At 35.1% G+C, this 21,861-nt stretch overlaps 1 protein-coding gene and 1 pseudogene across 5 annotated transcripts in view; both read right to left on the reverse strand.

Annotated features, from left to right (window-relative positions):
• Positions 1-21,861, reverse strand: part of LOC132676712 (heterogeneous nuclear ribonucleoprotein A1-like 2) — a 263,151-nt pseudogene that overhangs the window by 106,025 nt on the left and 135,265 nt on the right. The gene's annotated exons all lie outside the window — the stretch shown is intronic.
• Positions 1-21,861, reverse strand: part of HYCC1 (hyccin PI4KA lipid kinase complex subunit 1) — a 132,966-nt gene that overhangs the window by 50,868 nt on the left and 60,237 nt on the right. For all 4 annotated transcript variants that reach the window (XR_013553330.2, XM_060632694.3, XM_060632695.3 and 1 more), the window contains exons 4-8: positions 16,897-17,076; positions 15,693-15,773; positions 15,022-15,137; positions 14,525-14,620; positions 1,583-1,699 (exon numbers count right to left, since the gene is read on the reverse strand). Coding sequence is in view for 3 of the 4 variants with exons in the window: in XM_060632694.3 (XP_060488677.3) it covers positions 1,583-1,699; positions 14,525-14,620; positions 15,022-15,137; positions 15,693-15,773; positions 16,897-17,076 (590 nt within the window). In the remaining variant the exon portion in view is untranslated. The remainder of the gene's footprint in view (positions 1-1,582; positions 1,700-14,524; positions 14,621-15,021; positions 15,138-15,692; positions 15,774-16,896; positions 17,077-21,861) is intronic.

A 21,861-nucleotide genomic window follows, 5' to 3' on the forward strand; every position in this document is an offset into this window, starting at 1 on the left:
CCAAACCCCCCACCTAGACTAGTACACATTTAGAAACAAGCAACAGTACTCTATTGCTGAAGGAGGAACAAGACATGAAGAAAGATCGTCTGCGAGGTACAGACACACACAAAGGAAAAGCTAAAAGCTGAGGATGGAGCAAGAACATTGAGAAAAAGCCTCCAGCAATCCAGCTCACACCCTAACTGCCAGGGACCATGACAGGAATCTGAGGTAGGTGGTGCCATGAAGGTAACCATAGCAACAACAAAATCCAACCTCAGCTCATTCCTGCCTATAATAACTCCACTAGAAGCCTAGAAGAGGCATGCCCATTTCTAGACATAAACAATATTTACCTCAGTCACTATTGTTCTATCCATGAACAAAATGATAATGAATCAAATTTACAAGGCACACAAAAAGCAAGAAGAAAACAACCCACTGTCAAGAGACAAAAAACAATAGAGCCAAATTCAAAGATGATTCAGATTCTGTAGTTATCAGGGAAATTAAAATAACTATGATAAATAGTTACACGGAAAACATGTGTGAACAGATGGTGATTTAAGCAGAGAGATGGAAACCATAAGAAAGAGTCAAATGAAAAGACTAGAAATAAAATAGTAACAGAAATGAAGAACCCCTTCAGTGGGCTCATTAATAGACTCAACATCACCAAGAAAAAAATCAATGAATGTGAAGATAGGTCAATAGGAATTACTAAATCTGAAACACAAAGCAATAAAGAGAGAAAATAAAATAGATCAGAGCATCCACGAGCTGTGGGACAATATTAATTGTCTAATGCAGGGGTTGATAAACTTTTTCTTAAAGGGCTAGATAATAAATATTTTAGGCTTGTGGGCCATACAATCTCTATTGCAACTACTCAACTCTGTCACTGTAGCTCAAAAGCAGCCATAGGCAATATGTAAACAAACAGGTGTAAATGTGTTTTAATAATAAGGAAACAGGCAGCAGGCCATATTTAGCCCAAAGATCACAAATTCTGCCTTTAGTCAAGAAGCTTATAATCTACTAAGACAAATTAAAGTATTGAATGAATATAATGTAAAGTATAGTAAAATATATATAGTAGAAGATAGGGTTCAAAGACAAATACCAGTATCTAAGGCACTAAGTAAGACTGAGCATCAATATTAGAAATTAATAGTAAATTAATAATAAACTATGATCAAAGAAGCGCTAAGTGTTTTTCAAGATTTAAAATTTCTGGAAATGGAAAAAGATCTTCATTGGGAAAAAAAAAGCTATTTGGAAATTACAGCAAAAAAAAAAAAAAAAGAGTAATGAAAAAACTGTGAGTATATGTGGGTGTTGCTAATTTTCATTCTGTCCTTGAGTTAAAGAAAGATGAAGTGTTTTAGTTGGTTACAAATTCTTCAGAACATTAAGAGATATGTTTTAAATAATAAAACTATTATCAAGATCTTGATTCATATTCTTTCACAAAAATATGCTGATTGTTTATCCAATGAGATTCTAATATAATAACTATAAAATAACAAAAGCAATAACACAACAGACTATGATTTTCCAGAGAGATCAAAGATTTACTTTGTATATGAAATGAACTTACAAAGCAAAATAAATTCCTGTTAACATTTGTACCATGAACCCTGAAGAAACTGGTATCCTGCTACTTATTCCTTTGTATTTTCTTACATGTTGTCGGGGATAGCCACAAACACAGATTCTAGAAAAAACAAAATAAATATATTTGTCAAATTGGTAAAAATTTAGGTAGTTTATTTTTTTTAACATTTATAAGGAAACAATGTACTAGATACGCTCTCATAACAAACCTAATAGGTATGAAACAAAGAATCTATCCAAACAGAACATTTGTCTAGAACATTTTCTTAGGTAAGTGAAACTGAGGGGAAAAAATATATAAAGCTAGAGGTACGTTATTACATAGTTATTTCACTAATTTCAATCAATCCAATAATTGATAATTTTTAGTTACCATAAAACCTACTACATGAAATTTGGTATTATTTATCATAAATAGATCTATGGTATGATCTTCTATTCCTGACAAAGTTCTTGACACAAACTGCAGGCTCCAAGAAAATACTCTAAAATTAGACTCAAGTCCCATATAATACACTATAATAAATTTCAGGTAGATTGAAAATTTTAATGTTAAAAAACCGTAAGAGAAATAAAACAGAAGCAAGTAGTTACATATTCTTTATAAGTTTAAACATAACATCAAAGGTAGAATCCTAAAGACCAACAGATTTTACTAATTTTTGTAAAGAAACTACCATGAACAAAGCTAAAATTTAAAGTATTTATTATAATGAAGAATATTTAAGGAGTACGTGTATTTACTATAGTGAATAGGAAGTCACCTAAAGGTCCAACACAGAGAACAAATCATGTAAATCCTTCAGAGAATACTATGAAACAATTAAACATGACGTTTTGAAAGCTTATTTAAATGGCAGGGGTAAAAACTGTACATAACACATGTTTGGAATAAACAAATAGGTGAATGATGTGTGTGTTACTGCCCAAAGATCATACACAAAGTTAGAGTTGTCTCTGGGCCTTGAGATTCTAGATTTATTTTCTTCTTTATATGTATTTTCTAAATTTTCTATGATCAACACGCACTGCTTTTAAAACAAACAAAAGTAAGTTCCTATTTTTAATAAAATTAGAAAATAGCTGTTTTCTCATAACATGTTGTGGTTGATATAATAAAACTTCACTTATGATAGTACTAGTCAATAGATTGTCATTATTTACCCCCTCCCACATGCAATTACTACCTAGGACTTAATATTTCCTCCACTCAGTGAATCTGAGCCTTCATTTAAACATGCTAAAGTATATCACAGACCATTTCAAAAATATACCCTTGAGAATATCATTTATTCAATGTAACTTTATTTTTTTTCAATTCAAAGTAACTTTAAAGTAAAAATAAAAATTCATTTAATACTGAGAAGGATCTTAGAACTCTTTAGAACCAAGAGTAAAAAAGGAACAGGGATACTTATGGACTGAATATTTATGTTCTCTCCCAAGTTCATATATTGAAGCCCCAATTCCCCAATATAATGGCATTTGGGGACCCTTGCGAATAACTAGGTTTAGATGAGGTCATGAGGATGGGAACACTCCTTGATGGGATTAGTGCCCTTATTAAAAAGAGGAAGGGGGCCAGAATCCACTCTCTGACATGGAAAGATACAGTGAAAAGGTGGTTTCCTATAAGCCAGAAAGAGGGCCTTCACCACAAATCAAATCTGCTGGTACCCTGTCCTTAGATTTCTTAGCCAGAAGTGTGAGAAATAAATATCTATTGTTTAAGCCACCTAGCATATGGTACTTTATTAAAGCAGCCTGAGATGACTAAAATAAAAACTGAAAAAAATTAACTGTACTTGAAATAAAACCAATTCAAATTTTGTTTGATATCATAAAGACTTATATCCAAACTAGAATAGAAATTCCTCTTACTATCTAAAGAAGCAAGCTCAGAAAAAATTTTTTTCCTTACACTTTATATACCTTTATGATAGGGATAGTAGTAATTAATAGAGAATCAATACACAAAAGATAGGGTTTTTTCAATTAATGCATTTCTTCATTCAGTAAATAATTTTTAAAGATTTACATTGTGTCAGACACTAGGAATGTAGATGAAAGACGTAGTTCCCTCAGGGATTTACCATCTCATCATGGAGACTGTGTAGTAAACAAATATCTGCAATGAATAAGTTATAAAGGTGGCAAAAGGAGAGAGTGGTAAACTCTAGTGGAAGAAGCAGAGGGTCAGAGAAGGCTTCCCAGAATGAGCCTTGAAGAAAAAGTGGCATTTTCCTGGTGAAAATACAGCAATTGGCAAAAATACAGAAGGATTAAACAGAACACCACCAATGAGATTGAGAATAGAAAGACACTAGAAAAGTAACAGAGATGCAAACTAGGGGTCAGATCATGGAGTATCTTATAACCTGCCAGGCTTTATCATGCAGGCAATTGAAAGCAACTGAAGGTTTTTGTTTTGCTGTTTGAAGCGAGAGAGTGACATGATCAGATTAGTCTTGATAATAGTGTTCCTCTGGAGAGGAGAGTGTCAAAATAGCCCATGAGTGAGATGAAGGTGGCTTGAGGTAAAGAAGTAATGTGGGGAGAAGGTGAAAGGGTGGGATTGGAGTCCCACTTAGGAAGTATAATCATGGGGTAAGACTGAAGAAACAAGAAGAGTGTGTAATTTTCCCACATTTAGTTTGGATAGCTGGCTGGATGGTAGTGTTATTAAACGAACTCGGACAAATAAGAGATACTGTTTTGGAAGATGCTAAGTATCAGATATGTTGATTCGTAGGTATATGGTATAGATGTCACTTTTGTCTGCCATGAACTCTCCCCCTGACACTAATGTTTTCCATTAATAGCACCTCTAACCCTCTTACTTTTAGGAACTAATCTTCTTCTATATCATCAAGTATAACCATGTGATTGTGGTATAAATAAAATAACAAAATTACCTGTGACAAGAGGTCAACACCCTAACATCTATTTTTACTTCTTCCCTTTAATGACATAAGGTATGCTCTCCTCCACTCTCCCCAACCAATTTTAAATAGAACAATAGCCACCTGCTAGAGATCACATTTCCGAGTCTTCCTAGCATCTAGGTGTGACCATGTGACAAGTTCTGGCCAATGATCTGCTAACCAATGTAGTGCAACTTCTAGATTGTACCCTTAAAAAGTAGTTGCCTTTCACTCTTTTTCTCCATGCTTGCAGGATACAAGGCACATGTAATAATAGTGATCCATCACCATACAGAGAAGAGTAACATCCTAGGGAATGGCAGAATCTCAAGAAAGAAGTTGTCTGAACACCTTAGAAACATAACCAATCTACCCCCAGACCATCTACCAGCTTGGACTTTTATGTGAAAGAAAAATAAATATCTATTTAAGTTACCATTATTCATCTTTGTTACAACAGCCAAACCAATATTTAAACTGATATAGTACTCTTCCAATAAAACTACCAAATGTGACCCCAGAGGGGTTTGTGAAGCTTCAGGCTTACAACATCAAAGCCTTTTCGCTGCCTTGTTTTTCACAGTAAAACTGGGAGAGAGGTTCTTTCTTCTGAGTTCATTAAAGGTAGACAATGTAAGCTTTCAGCTGCTTGTGGTCACTGTTCTTACAACCTAGAAGCCTTACACAAAGAAAATACAAAGCTAACAGATGAAGAAGATGAGATGAGAGAGAGATGGTAGAGAATATCCAGATTAACATTTGAGCCTCTGGATCTAGTGGATCTTGAGGTCAGTTCCATCCCTGATCTTCCCAGGAACAAAGAGCCAAAAAATTTTCCCTTTAGCATAATCTAGTTTTATATAGATTATCAATTAGTTGCAGCAAAAAGAGTTCTAACTTTTACAAGGTAAGGCATCTTTTTTTAAATGTTTAGTTATTGGTATGGGGGAGGGTAGGCAGAGGGAGGGGAGGACAAAGGATCTGAAGCAGGCTCTGTGCTGACAGCAGAGAGCCTGATGTGGATCTTGAACTTATGAACCATGAGATCATGAGCTGAGCCAAAGTCAGACACTTGACCAACTAAGCCACACAGCTGCCCCTATAAGACATCTTGATAGAGATGGCTACAGGATTGGATATATAGGTTTAGAATCAGGAAGTATAGGATTCAGGATAGAAGATATAGACAGAAAAAGAAGTTATTGCTATTTATACACAATTTTTTTAAAAAACAACTTTGCCATAGATCTAGAATGGTCAAACAACTTTTTTTTTTTTTTTTAACGTTTATTTATTTTTGAGACAGAGAGAGACAGAGCATGAACGTGGGAGGGGCAGAGAGAGAAGGAGACACAGAATTGGAAGCAGGCTCCAGGCTCTGAGCCATCAGCCCAGAGCCCGACGCGGGGCTCGAACTCACGGGCCATGAGATCGTGACCTGAGCTGAAGTCGACGCTTAACCGACTGAGCCACCCAGGCACCCCATCAACTTTTAAATTTACTTGAGGTAAGAACTAGAGAGACAATTCTCTCAAACACCAACACATAAGTAAGATTCACAAGGGAAATAGGATTCCAGGTTCTCTGATTTTCTGTATCAGCTACCCATACAGAAGTAAACAATCATATGTTAAAGGATGAACTACAACCTTTATTTAGAAATGCAAAGGATTAGTCTTGGTCCATTCAGGCTGCTACAACACAGTACAACAAACTGGGTAGCCCCCTCTTGAGGGTTGTAGACTTTTCGTTGTATCCTCAATGGCAGAAGGAAGAGGGAACTCTGGCATCTCTTGGTTATGACAGCACCTCCTAATACCATCCTAATACCATCATCTTAGGTGTTAAGATTTCAACATGTGAATTCTGGGGGGGATACAAACACTCAGACCGCAGCAGTTAGTTTCTCATAACTACTAAAACTTTACCCATTTGTAGGAATTAACTGCAGGAATTTTGCATTTATCAATGTAAGATTTTTAAAAAAATGAATTATTTTACTTAATCATAGTTATACTTAATGGATCATAAATTGGAAGTGGAAGAGGTCATCTATTTTTCATTCATTCAACAAATTGTTATTACGTTCTACTGTATGCCAGGCACTTCTCTAAACTCTGACAGCAGTGAACAAAACAAAGTTCTTGAGCTCATGAAGTTCCAGCAGTTGACAGACTATGTATCAAATGAACAAACAAGGTGGTTACAGTGTTATAAGTGCTAAAAGAACATAAACTCAGTAAGGAAGGTGTTATTTGAGAACAATGGTCATGGATTCCAAAACCAGACAGAGACCTCACTAAAAAGGAGAACTATAGACCAATTTCCCTGATGAACATGGATGCAAAAATCCTCAACAAGATATTAGCCAACCAGATCCAACGATACATTAAAACAATTATTCACCACAACCAAGTGGGATTTATACCTGGGATGCAGGGCTGGTTCAATATCCACAAAACAATCAATATGATTCATCACGTCAATAAAAGAAAGGACAAGAACCATATGATCCTCTTAACAGATGAAGAGAAAGCATTTGACAAAATACAGCAACCTTTCTTGATAAAAACCCTCAAGAAAGTAGGGATAGAAGGAGCATACCTCAAGATCATAAAAGCCATATATGAACGACCCAATGCTAATATTATCCTCAATGGGGGAAAACTGAGAGCTTTCCCCCTAAGGTCGGGAACAAGATAGGGATGTCCACTCTCACCACTGTTATTCAACATAGTATTGGAGGTCTTAACCTCTGCAGTCACACAACACAAAGAAATAAAAGGCATCCAAATTGGCCAGGAGGAAGTCAAATTTTCACTCTTCGCAGATGACATGATACTCTATATGGAAAACCCAAAAGATGCCACCAAAAAACTGCTAGAACTGATTCATCAATTCAGCAAAGTGGCAGGATATAAAATCAATGCACAGAAATCGGTTGCATTCCTATACACCAACAATGAAGCGACAGAAAGAGAAATCAAGGAATCGATCCCATTTACAGTTGCACCAAAAACCATAAAATACCTAGGAATAAATCTAACCAAAGAGGTGAAAAATCTATACACTGAAAACTATAGAAAGCTTATGAAAGAAATTGAAAGGGACACAAAAAAATGGAAAAAGATTCCATGCTCCTGGATAGGAAGAACAATATTGTTAAAATGTCGATACTACCCAAAGCAATCTACATATTCAATGCAATCCCTATCAAAATAACACAACATTCTTCACAGAGTTAGAACAAATAATCCTAAAATTTGTATGGAACCAGAAAAGACCCCGAATAGCCAAAGCAATCTTGAAAGAGAAAACCAAAGCAGGAGCCATCACAATCCCGGGCTTCAAGCTGTACCACAAAGCTGTAATCCTCAAGACAGTATGGTACTGGCACAAAAACAGACACTCAGATCAATGGAACAGAATAGAGAACCCAAAAATGGGCCCACAAACGTATGGCCAACTCATTTTTGGCCAAGCAGGAAAGAATATCCAATGGAATAAAGACAGTCTCTTCAGCAAGTGGTGCTGGGAAAACTGGACAGCGACATGCAGAAGAATGAACCTGGACCACTTTCTTACACCACACACAAAAATAAACTCAAAATGGATGAAAGTCCTAAATGTAAGACAGGAAGCCATCAAAATCCGAAGAGAAAGCAGGCAAAAACCTCTGATCTTGGCCACAGCAACTTCTTACTCAACACGTATCTGGAGGCAACGGAAACAAAAGCAAAAATGAACTACTGGGACCTCATCAAAATAAAAAGCTTCTGCACAGCTAAGGAAACAATCAGCAAAACTAAAAGACAACCGATGGAATGGGAGAAGATATTTGCAAATGACATATCAGATAAAGGGTTAGTATCCAAAATCTATAAAGAACGTATTAGACTCAACACCCACAAAACAAATAATTCTGTGAAGAAATGGGCAAAAGACATGAATAGACACTTCTCCAAAGAAGACATCCAGATAGCCAACTGGCACATGAAAAAAATGCTCAACATCACTCATCATCAGGGAAATACAAATCAAAACTGCAATGAGATACCACCTCACACAAGTCAGGATGGCTAACATTAACAACTCAGACAACAACAGATGTTGGCAAGGATGTGGAAAAAGAGTATCTCTTTTGCATTGCTGGTGGGAACACAAGCTGGTGCAGCCACTCTGGAAAACAGTATTGAGGTTCCTCAAAAAACTAAAAATAGAACTACCCTACAACCCAGCAATTGCACTACTAGGTATTGATCCAAGGAACACAGGGATGCTGTTTTGAAGGGACACATGCACCCCAATGTTTATAGCAGCACTATCAACAATAACCAAAGTATGGAAAGAGGCCAAATGTCCATTGATGGATGAATGGATAAAGAAGATGTGGTATATATATACGATGGAGTATCATTCGGCAATCAAAAAGAATGAAATCTTGACATTTGCAACTACGTGGATGGAACTGGAGGGTATTATGCTAAGCGAAATTAGTCAGTCAGAGAAAGACAAATATCATATGACTTCACTCATATTAGGATTTTAAGAGACAAAACAGATGAACCTAAGACAAGGGAAGCAGAAATAATATAAAAACAGGGAGGGGGACAAAACATAAGAGACTCTTAAATATAGAGAACAAACAGAGGGTTGCTGGAGGGGTTGTGGGAGGGGGGATGGGCTAAATGGGTAAGGGGCATTAAGGAATCTACTCCTGAAATCATTGTTGCACTATATGCTAATTAATTTGTATGTAAATTTAAAAAATTTAAATTAAAAAAAAAAAAAAGAACAATGGTCATGGAAGGCCTCTCCAAGAAAGTGACATTTGAGCCAAGACCCAAAATCATCTAATCCTATCCACCTGCATCATTAACTGATAAAGAGCATCTCTTTACCTTCTTTTCATCATTCCTTTTAATAATCAAGAATTCTCTGACTTACTTTTCAGGTCTCAGATCTCTCTATTTAAGGATATTCTTTTCTCAGAGATCCCTCATTGAATTTAAATAAAATGCAGAACAAAATAAAAATGATCAATGCCACATGAATGCCTGACTCTTCATCAAAGAAGTATCCTGAAGTTTCTCTGAATTTTACAAATTCAAAACATAGGCACCCAGCCCTACAAAAGAGCAGCTGGGTGATATTACTCCTATTTCTGTATTAAATTTACTCTTTGGTCACATATAGGTATCTCCCCAAGTCATAAACCACATTAAAACAAAAATACTTTGGGGAGGCATATTTTGTAAATACATCTCTGGGAGTTCTAAGTATCATTTTTTAAGTGAGGAAAACTCTTGCCATGATTCTCATTCTTTGTTGGGCTGTCTCATTCCTAGCCAAAAGTAAACTTTTGAGAGTGTTGTCAATATATTTTGAGTTACCACAAAATAATTAGAAGGCACAATTACAATAAGGCTAACTGCAGAGAGTATTGATTCATGAATATACCAGAACCTAAAGGAGAAAAGAACATAGATTAGCTACTGCCAGATCATCAGACTAGTAAGTAAAATCTAGGTAGAAAAAGGGAAAAAATGTTTTTCTAACTTTTAATTTGAGAAATATTTAAAATTTGGTCCAGTTCTACTAAATTTGGTCCAGTTCTACTTCCTATCCATCTGGGTAAAAGTATAGACTATAAAATAAAACAAACTAATTTCAAATCCTGTTCCTTTTCTGCTCTGCTTTTCAAGTGAGGAGAGGGGAGATGAAAAGGCCAGGCAAACAGAAAAAGGGAAATAAGAACTGCCTATCCAGTAATGAGCACTTTTCTGTTCTCATGCTTCTGCTTTTTGAAATTAGGAGCTTAATAAAGTCTAAATCTTCTATCACTTCCCTCAAGAGAACAGCACATACGAAAATTGTTCTCAAGTTGGAGGAGATGTATTTTAATTGGGATGTAAAGGATGGAGAAGATTTAGATAAGTTAAAAAAAAGGTTCACAAATAAGAAGCAATGAAAAGTCAACTGTAGGTTCTTTCAACAAGGCATGATTTAGTATAAGACATGCTCTCTAAATGTCAGAAATAGCAAACAGGCAAGAAAAAAAAAGATGCTATGCATCCACAGTAAGCATGTGTGTTCAGCATTAGTGTACAATATATAATAGCTGTCATTTATTGGATGATGACAAAGTGGCATACACATGTTAAGTGATATATGTAAAAACATATATTAAGTGGTTTGTTGTATGTAATATAGGATATACACATATAATTTTATCAGTCAGGAGAATTAATCCACAGAATGGCTTAATTGCACTAAGGGTATCCCTCACAAAAAACAAGAAGAAATCTGTTTAGGTGGTCAGGAAAGCTGATGTAGAAGTGCAGAGAGGGGCAGGGTTTTACTACAGATACACAAGAACAAATACACTGATCAAGAATCCATAGCAGTACATATCCAAGTGATTCACCATGTGAACAAAATTAAGAGTCCCTTAGACAATGAGAAATAATTTAACTTACTAGCTTAGTAGTTTCATCTTTAATATTTATATTGCACACCAAAAGCAAGATAAGCCATCTGTTAAACAGCCTTATATTATAAGAGATGTCAACAGTAAAAAAAGAAACTTATTTCCCACAATTTAGAGGATTTGGGTATATACTAACAAAACTCATTTGCAGTATTGGTGATTATAGTCCTTTTAGGAGGGCCATATATAATGTTTAGTATTAGTGAAAATAAAAATTTGACTAAAACTCATTCAGTCTAGTTCTTGCCTCTTTTCAGGTCTCTTCTTCAAGTAGTCCATACACACTGCACAGGAGGAAAATACAGGCTATCAAGTTGGCCTTAAGTCTGAACCAGGAAAGCAAAGCTTATAGCAACCAAACATTTTTGCTGAGTAGAATGGATTTGCAAATTTTCTTTTTTTTTTTAATTATTATTACGGTGTTGTTTTTTTTTTTTTTTTTAGAGAGAAAGCACGAGTGAGAGAGAGGGGCTAAAGGAGACAGAGAGAGAGAGAGAGAGAGAGAGAGGGAGAGAAACTCAAGCAGGCGCCACACTGAGCTTGGAATCCAGCAAGGGCTTGATCCCACGACCCTAGGATCATTACCTGAGCCAAAATCAAGAGTTGGACACTCAACCAGTGGTGGCCCTAGAAGGGATATGTATGTATGGGTGGAGGGTGGGAAGCAACCAAGATTGTTTTAATTACTTCCATAATTCATTACAATCAGAAGGTTAAGGAAAGAATGGGATACATTTGTCACTGAATCTAGCTCAAATGTTCTATGAAATTTTTCTGGTTGTATCCTTCCTCCTAGATAACACAATCATTTTGGCATAGTTATCATCAACAAACTGAGTAGCAATCTAAAACAACTGCCACGTGGCCAAAAGGGCTGGATTAGCCGTAGTGTGATACTAGGACCAATATCATCAGGAAGCTCCTTCTTTCACTATCATAACCATTTATAACTTACTTGCCATCACAGTGCTGTAATCAATTTTCTTTCCATAGACATGGACTAGGCTTTGCTTGATCGGATACAAGTGTTTTCTAATTCTTTTCTATTAGTCTTAAAAATGTACAAAATATCTTAATCAGAATATTTGATAAACGATTCAGGAAGTCAGGAGTTAAGAGAAATTAATAACTAGATTTTAAACCATTGAGAACACAGGAATAGGGAATCTAAAAAAACAAAAGCAAACTAAAAAAGACATGTATGACAAATTTGATAGAGTTCCTCTTATATATCTTCTGTGGCTTAAGAGTTAGCATTACTTAAATAGCGTAAGTCTTTTGAATTACTTAGATCTCCTTCTTCCCTCATTCTCTTCCAGCTGGTGAACATTCGTACAAAGATTTCCTTTTTTCAATTTTTCTTTGGTGGCATAGAATTAATCTAATGTGTCTCTACTAAAATCTTGGCCAAAATCCTACAGCTAGTTTTTAATCTGTATTTCTCCTTGTTTTTAAAACCAGATATTACTTGTGCTTTTGAAGGATTACGCAGTTCCCTGGTTAGTTAAAATTGGTATCTTAGCAATTTTCTATCAAAAATGTGAAAGTAATTATATTATAGGGCAGTCCATAGGAGTCACACAGGACAGAAACCAGTGCTATATGTTCTTTCCTGACATTTCCATCAGTGGTTTCAAGAAAACATCAATAGTCATTCTTATTTAGGAGGTTGTATTATCTGTCTGTATTTGAATATTAGAGCTTCAAATGTATTAGAACATTATTCCTGGGTCCTACCATCTAAGACACTGCTTTAGAGTATACTTGGGCTTTATAGTGTGTTTTAAGTTCTACAGGTAAAAGTTACTACATCAAGTTACCCCTTAAATAAATGTTTCTGAAGGGCTGGTCCTCACATTCATTTTAGTCCATTACAAAGTTCTCACTGGATCATAGTGAAATGAGAAACAAGAAAAGCTAAACATCCTATGTTTAATTTATAAATTGTTGTCCCTCACTTCCACTCTCCCCACTTCTTTTGATGTTCAAATCGTCTTTTTGTTAAATAATGTTAACAAAACATTATTAGAATGGTAGAAATTCATAAGATAATGACTTGGCAAAATAAAAAGTTGGCAATGCTATACAGATATCCCACCCACTCTAACTTTTTGAAATTTTACAGATCTGTGAAATTCAAAACTCTATATACCTCTCTCTTTAAAGGATTTAAAATAAGAAACATTAGAAAGCCTCAGTAAATGGGAGGGACGGCACATTGGTGCCATCTTCTAAGGTCTGGGAAACATAACCAAATTCCAATCCAGGAATTATCTGAAAGATTCTCCACTTCTCTATCTTCTCTAATAAGTTCCATGCCTTCTTACTTCCTTTCTCCCTCTGGTCCTATCCTATTCTGGTCCTATCCCTATTTCCTATCCTATTCAGTATCAATTTATGCTTTTTTGGGTTTTTTTGTTTTGTTTTGTTTTGATTTTTAAGTATTGCTCTATATACCCTCCCTCTTACTAACTTTCCAAAGTTATGTCTTCTTTTTTTTATTTAAAAAAATTTTTTTATACATTTATTTATTTTTGATAGACAGAGAGAAACAGAGCACAAGTAGGGGAGGGGCAGAGAGAGAAGGAGACACAGAATCTGAAACAGGCTCCAGGCTCCGGGCTGTCAGCACAGAGCCTGATGCGGGGCTCAAACTCACAAACTGTGAGATCATGACCTGAGCCAAAGTCGGACACTTAACTGACTGAGCCACCCAGGTGCCCCCCCAAAGTTATATCTTCTAAATAAGTTCCCCAAATCTAAATTATTCTACAAGTTTCTTAAGTCCATATTTTCCCTTATTACTTGAATTTCCAAAGGCATTTTCTCTGTTTTCTCTTTTGTTTTCTTTTTTAAAAAGGTAATATGTTCATCACAGAAAATTTAAAGAATGACAAAAAAAATCACACAGAAAAGATGAAAACAAACCATAATTCTACCAATTAGATATAAGTATTATTAATATTCTGGTCATATTCAGTCAATGCTGGAATGATACCCTATATACTGTCATTAAATACCTTTAAATAGGGATTTTTAAATGCTTGTATAGTCTACCTAAGGACTGTCATAATTTATTTAAGCAACCTCTTGGCTCAACCTTTTTTTTTTTTTTTTAACAAGGAGAGTTTAAAAACTAGTATCTCTTACTTATTTCTTGATACCAAATCAGAGCACAATAAAATTAATAAAAACAAAGTAACAAACAAAACAGAAACCAGCCACCTGTCAAAAATCTAAAGGTCATAACAGTTGCATCCTTTTAATTATATAGAATAATACCTGATTAAATATTCCATTGAAATGTTATTCAGCTTTACCCTCTTCGTTATGTTTTTTGGAACTTCATTTATAGGGAGCTTTCTAGTGTTGACTAGGCTAAGCTTCATATTAACCTCTCGAATGTTTTAAACAAATGATTAAACAAAACAAAAATAAGTTAGATATGTAACAAACTAGCAATCCTAGATTCATATATTTGAATATTAAAAACATTTGAATTTTTATTTACCTTGAACAAATCTGACACAATGATTGAAGAGAAACACTGGGCATATAGGTTAAGGCAGCATTGTAGCATAACAAAAGGAATGTCAATACTTCAAACCTAAAGATAAACCAAAAGAATATTTATAAATCTTTAGAATTCCAAGAAGTCAATCATAATTTAGCAGGCATTGGGGAAAAATACTATATTACAGAACAGACTTATACAATATAATTATACCAGTAACAATACAAAACTAAAAAGAAAAAAGACTTCCCAAGTAACAGTCATCTGAAAACGATCTCAAAATTTTAGTGTTCCAGATGACATCCGAATCCAAGTACAAAATAACAAGTTAGGAAAGCATGTTTGCCCCTTGTACAAAATGACCCAATATTTAAAACAACAACAACAAACCTGTTACATACAACTCATTAAAGATTACCTATAAATCTACTGAAATAATTTTTTAAAAACCAGTGTGGTAGATTAGAATAGCAGGTTATGTCTCCACAGTATACCTATTCTGTGCTGTCAGCATCTCCCTTTGGGGGTGAGGTCCACTGTACACAACTTTCGACAAACCATGCTGGGATAGCGCACTCTCAGTCAGAGCCATGGACCCAATGCTGGAAGGCTAAAGAAGAGACATTTGAATAAAGAAAAAAAAGCCATTCTGTTGAAAATGTGATATTAAGAATATATGCGCCACTAAGAATGATGGCCACGAACATCATATGTCTTAAAAATATTCCAACTGCATACTAAATTTTCTGCTCAAATATTTCACAAATAATTAAAATACAAACCACAAACGGAAATAAAATAATTTACTTTCAAAAAGTCTACCTCACCACTGGTGAATTAAAATAAAAACTTAATTAAAAAATTCTACCCCAGAAATACACAACTGCCACACATAAAAATATTAGACTAGTTTTATTGATCAGAAGAGAAAATACTTCAAAATGATTATTTTTGATAGCTTTCTTGTAATCAGATTTTAAAGCTTTATGATACTGAGTTCTCATTTTACTTTGGGTATAGTAAATACTTTGTGTGGTGTTTTACACTTTTTAAGGTACTAATAAATCAATCTTTTTTTTTTTTTTTGCCTCAATAACCAGACCCTAATTTATAACACCTTCAAATCTTAGAACTAAAAAATTTACTTTGATAAAATATTACTTACTTCATGATATACAGATGGTTTGGATAAAGACGGAATCGTAAAACTCAATACTTTGCTATGTCCCTGTTTGTCAACTATTTCCTATAAAAGTGAAAAAAAACTTAAAATATTTATTTTTTACACATAAGTTTAAGAGCTAACTTTAAGCTGTTAGTCTAAAAAAAAAAAAAGATCTGAGAGGAAAGGAATTTTAAAGTTGACTAAAATCATAAACTAAGACAATCAATGATCAATTATTTATAAACAACAGGAGTTAACCTTCCTTTTTAAGATACAAGTAAGATATAAGTAAAGAAAGATACAAGGTACAAGAAAGATATAAGGAACACAGTTTTAAGGAAAGCTGAGATAGAGATATGTAGTGTCTTAATAATCACTGATTTTTCTCATGTAAAAAGTCACATTTTCTAAATCCATTAACATAGTTATGAAATATGTCAAGAAAAGGCCCTTAAATTTCTTTTTAAGAAAGTACAAATCTTAAATATGTAGAATATCATATTGATTAATAAACAAAGAGTAATGCAAACTATATGTTAAATCAATGGTTTGAACTCTGGCGATAGTCCAGATTTTATGAAATTATTAGTGGCACATATTAGACTAGATCTTTTTTTCCAAGCTTTTTGTGAAGGTCACTAACAGACAATTTATAGACAATAGATTTTAAGTTTAAAAAAATTCAGGGCGCCTGGGTGGCTCAGTCGGTTAAGTGTCCAACTTCAGCTCAGGTCACGATCTCTCAGTCCGTGACTTCGAGCCCTGCGTTGGGCTCGGGGCTGATGGCCCAGAGCCTGGAGCCTGCTTCCGATTCTGTGTCTCCCTCTCTCTCTGCCCCCCCCCCCCCCATTCATGCTCTGTCTCTCTCTCTCTGTCTCAAAAATAAATAAACGTTAAAAAAAATTTAAAAAAAAAAATTCAACACTGATATTTTGAGATACCTCTATAAAAGAACTGAAATGGTCTGATTTTCAGTCTTCAATCAATTCCAAAAAATATATTTACATATTTATATGTATGCCTGTATAGCCTTCAACCTCAATAAAGTTATTTTTAGGAGAATGAGATAGGAGTCATTTGATGTATGAAAAACAAATACTAGCTTCACTAAAATGAAAAGTAGTTGCTATTATGTATTCACGTTTGCTATAAAAGTTATAGATCTGCTTTTGGCAAACACTTGTTAACTACATTAAATACAAACCAAATTGTAAACCCCTAGAAGAAGAGCTTCAATACATCCACTGCTATGCACATTTCTGCTGGCTGAGACTGCAAGGTAGCACCAAATCAATTCTGGAAGAAATTGCAGTGTAAATCGAAGCAACTGCTCTTCTCCACTGCGATAGAATTCAAAGAGCTGGTGACAGACGGGTTCTAGCAACTGGAAAAAAGACGGAGTGTTAATTCAAGGGTTCCACTGCATTTGAATAGACACTGACATATGAAATATAAATGGTTTTTCCTTGTTGGTAATTACTGAAATATATAAATGTTTTCATTTTTTTGGAAGCAAAACTATTCACTGTTAAGCTATTTAGCAAACCTTTGAAAGTTTACTTCTAGTGGAAGGTCAAACAGTTCAAAATAAACGTATTTGAAAGCACTTAATAAACTTTTAAATATCCTATAACTCTAAAGTAGTATTGGTATTTAAACCATATCTTTTTAACTTATTAAAATAGCTAGGCTAGGGCTCCTGGGTGGCTCAGTCGGTTGAGCGTCCGACTTTGGCTCAGGTCATGATCTCACAGTTCGTGGGTTCGAGCCCCACATCAGGCTCTGTGCTGACCGCTTGCTCAGAGCCTGGAGCTGCTTCAGATTCTGTGTCTCCCTCCCTCTCTCTTTGCCCCTCCCCTGCTCACGCTCTGTCTCACTCTGTTTCTCAAAAATAAATAAATGTAAAGAAAAAAAAATTTTTAAATAGCTAGGCTATAAGAAGTTTCTTCTTTAATATCCTTAATATCCTACTTCCTGATAAAACATGCCAATATATACATGATTGGCTACGGGGATGGAGAAATTGAAATGGGAATCCTAGGTAGTTATCATCACATCACCCTCCTGAGCTTACAATTAGGCAGCATACAACAGCTATGTGTGTGGAGTAGCTGAATAATTACTACACCCCTAAATCTAGATCCCTATTGTAACCATGGTTAATTGCCCCTGGATAATCTAAACATTGCTGCCATTTTGTTTGAAACATGATTTAAAGTTATTTATAACCTATTCCTCTCCCACCACATGCCAGCATTACCCAGTCAATAGAGCTGACTGTATCTGTATCATAGACATTTTTTTAATCAGAAAGTTAACATAAGTGACTCATATGTAAGTATTACCTGAAAGCATATACAATGATCACACACAAGTCATAAATATGTCACAGGATACTGATTTTTCAAAGCATCAAGCTATTATATTTTCAATGGACTATAGTTCATTCATTTTGTTAACTTAGGCAATAGATTTAAGTCAATTTACTAAACTGATTTTCTACTTCCAGTAATTATAATAAACAGAAACTAATTTACAGTAGATGTTATGATTTCAAATATGCTAAATATGTAATGTATACTGGGTATAATTAAAGTCAGTATTATTTATAACAAGGTACAGCAAAATTTACACTTTAATGAACATTAAGTCAAACTGGTCTTTCCTACTGAAAAATTATCTAACTTCTGACAGTTAAGGAGTATTTTTTTTCACTCTCAAAATGGTTGTTAGAGGGCAACAGGTGTCCACTGTGGTATGACAAGGGTAACAGGAAACTGGAAGGTTAGAGGCAAAGTAACCCTACTCATATATAGCTAGAGAAGTTTTCAAGGTAGAAATTTGGAATAATTGGGTTGGGGTAGCAGGCAAAAAGAAAAACTGGTAGGGAAATGTTTAGCTTTCAGGGGGGAGTTTTTAAAATTTCTTTGTGGGCCAGTGTCAATAATCTTGTATTATTGTAGAACATCCGTCATCTCTAAATACCTAGGAGTGTTTTGGTTAAATCAATTGATATAATCTAACAAGTATCTGTAAAATTATAAAATCTTATGTTAAAAATTTATTCAATAATCTGTATGAACACATAAATAAATTTTAATCAGAACACCCTCCAAAGACCTTATAACCAATTTAAAATCCAAAATTAAAAGGGCTTTTGCTTTACGAAAGCATAACCAAATGAAGACAGATTCAATGGGGTGGAGAAATTATGATACTGCAATGAGATTAAATGAAATTATGTATATCAAACCAAGAGAGAGAGAAATACCAATTATCTGTGCAATGTTTTATAACTTGCAAAGCACTTTCAAAGCACTTGAACCTATTCAATTCCCACAACATTGTAAGGTAGAATATCATTATCCATACTTTCTACATGGAAATTGAGACAAAGAGGCCATCTAATATGACCAAAATTATGCAGCTCACAAAGCTCAGAACTGCAGCCAACACTTTTTGACTCCTTTACAAACATACCTGAAAAATATCAGAAAAGAATAGAAAAATACATAATGTATGAAATATAGGTAGTATTTGGCTTATCTAACTTGAATATATTTGAGACAAGTAATGGAGCATTAGAACATGCTATGTTACTAGTGTTTGGTTCGAATTTTTGTATGTATTTTCTCATGGATATATTGTTCTATTTGGTGGGTGGATTTTACAGTACTATTAAGAAAGAACTGTACCTCAAGTATATTTTCAGGTGTTAAATGGGCTTTTTATGGATCTAATGAGAATCTAATCATAACCTTGTTACCATTCTAAAATATATTCTGAATTCTAAAACAAGTTACAAATGAAATTTTTACAAAAATCTATTTTTAGATAAGAAGTCTGTATCCTAAGAGAAATTTTTTCTTTCTTTCTTTCTTTCTTTCTTTCTTTCTTTCTTTCTTTCTTTCTTTCTTTCCTTCTTTCTTTTTTTGTAGGTTCCACACTCAGTGTGGAGCCATAACACAGGGCTTGAACTCATGACCCTGAGATCAAGACCTGAGCTGAGATCAAGAGTCATATGCTTAACTGACTGAACCACCCAGGAGTCCCTCCTAAGAGACATTTCTAATGGTAATAGAAATGTGACATAAAAATGCCTCTAGGTGGCTCAGTAGGTTAAGCATCTGACTCTTGATTTCAGCTCAGGTCATGATCTCACAGTTCGTGGGACTGAGCCCCACATTGGCTTCTGAGCTGACAGCACAGTCTGCTTGGGACTCTCTCTCTCTCTCTCTCTCTCTCTCTCCCTCTCCCTCTCTCTCCCTCTCTCTCTCTACCCCTCCTCCGCTCATGCCTGTGCTCCCCCTCCCTCTCTCTCAAAATAAGTAAACATTTATTTTAAATACTAAAAAAAAAAGCCTTTGAATGACTAAAGCAGGGATAGAAGTTAGGAAAGAGTTAAGTTTGGGTATATTTACAAGAAAATCTTTCACATTTTTTACATTGAACTATTAATGAGGCACATAGGTAGGAAAAAATATAGAAGTTGGAAGGACACCACTATTCAGGTGCCAATAGCCACTGAACTGATCTCTCCATACTCTGGGCTCCCTATGCCTAGAACACCAGACTTTATGTGACTCTTTCAAAAAATAGCTGGCTTCATAACAGACTTGAGCTCTGTTAGCCTCTAATCATATGCCTTTCTTTCTTTTTTTTTTTTTTTTTAACGTTTATTTATTTTTGAGACAGAGAGAGACAGAGCATGAACAGGGGAGAGGCAGAGAGAGAGGGAGACACAGAATCAGAAGCAGGCTCCAGGCTCTGAGCCCTCAGCCCAGAGCCCGACGCAGGGCTCGAACTCACGGACCGTGAGATCGTGACCTGAGTTGAAGTCGGGCGCTTAACCGACGGAGCCATCGAGGCGCCCCTCTGCCTTTCTTAAAGTTACAGCAATTAAAAGGATCAGTCAAGGGGCTCCTGGGTGGCTCAGTCGGTTAAGTGTCTGACTCTTGATCTCAGCTCAGGTCTTGATCTCAGTGTTGCTGAGTTCGAGCCCACTTTAAAGAAATAGATAGATTAGATAGATACATACACCAGTCAAGCAAACTGCATTGTACCCATAAACTGCTTCTACAATTTCTTGAATATAACACATATTCCTATCTCAGGGTCTTTGCATTTACTATTCCCTCTCTTGGAAAATTCTTGCCCCTAATTTTTATGTTCTCCCCCTAATTCATTCAGACCTGATTCAACCAAGAGCTCCTGAGTCTCAACACATACTTTACCTACTCCACTTTATCTTCATAATTTTATCACTAATTGACACTGTATTATACATTTAGGTATTTGCATAACGTCTATCTCACCTAAAAGTTCTGATGCAGAAGGTCAAGAACTTAGTCTATTTTGGGGCACCTGGGTGGCTTAGTTGGTTAAGCGTAGGACTCTTGATCTCAGCTCAGGTCATGATCTCACATTGCAGGGGAATGGGCCCTGCCCTGCATTGGACTCTGAGCTGACAGTGCAAGGTCTGTTTGGGATTCTCTCTCTCCCTCTCTCTCTGCCCCTCCCCCACTTGTGCATGTGTTTTCTCCCTCCCTCTCTCTCTCTCTCTCTCTTTCTCTCTCTCTCTCTCTCAAAATAAATAAACTTAAAAAAAAGAATTTAGTCCATTTTGTTCACTGCTACATTTCTAAGTGATTTCTGGAACATTTATGGGTTCAAAAAATACTTAATGAATTAAACTAAATAATGAAAAAGTACTATTACTAAAATCCAAATACCAAATTTGCTAAACTTCAAATAACACCCAAACCAATGTCCCAAATTTCAAAAATGCCAAAAGACAATGAATGATATCAACATTTTGGGAATATTTCCAAATTAGGATACAAAATATTCTAAAGAGAAAAAGGAGGGTTATGATGTTCAAATAGATTACACTGTTATATTTTAGAAGCCCTTCTAAGTATATTTTTTTAAGATTGAGTTGGGTTTTAAGAATACAGAATACACACTATCTTCACCACATAAATCTGGCTAAAAACATAAAACAAACTTAAATGCAAAATCTCCTAAATTAGTGATTCTAAAAGCATGGCCCATGGACTGAAGACCAGCCACAAATGTTATCAGTAATTGAGAGGAAACAATGTAAATACCGAAATTGAGAGGAAACATTAAGAGACTTTTATAGCAACTTGATATTGCTTCACCATCC

Source organism: Panthera onca, chromosome A2 (assembly GCF_046562875.1).
Source record: "Panthera onca isolate mPanOnc1 chromosome A2, mPanOnc1 haplotype 2, whole genome shotgun sequence".
In the NCBI taxonomy this organism is placed as follows: Eukaryota; Metazoa; Chordata; class Mammalia; order Carnivora; family Felidae; genus Panthera; species Panthera onca.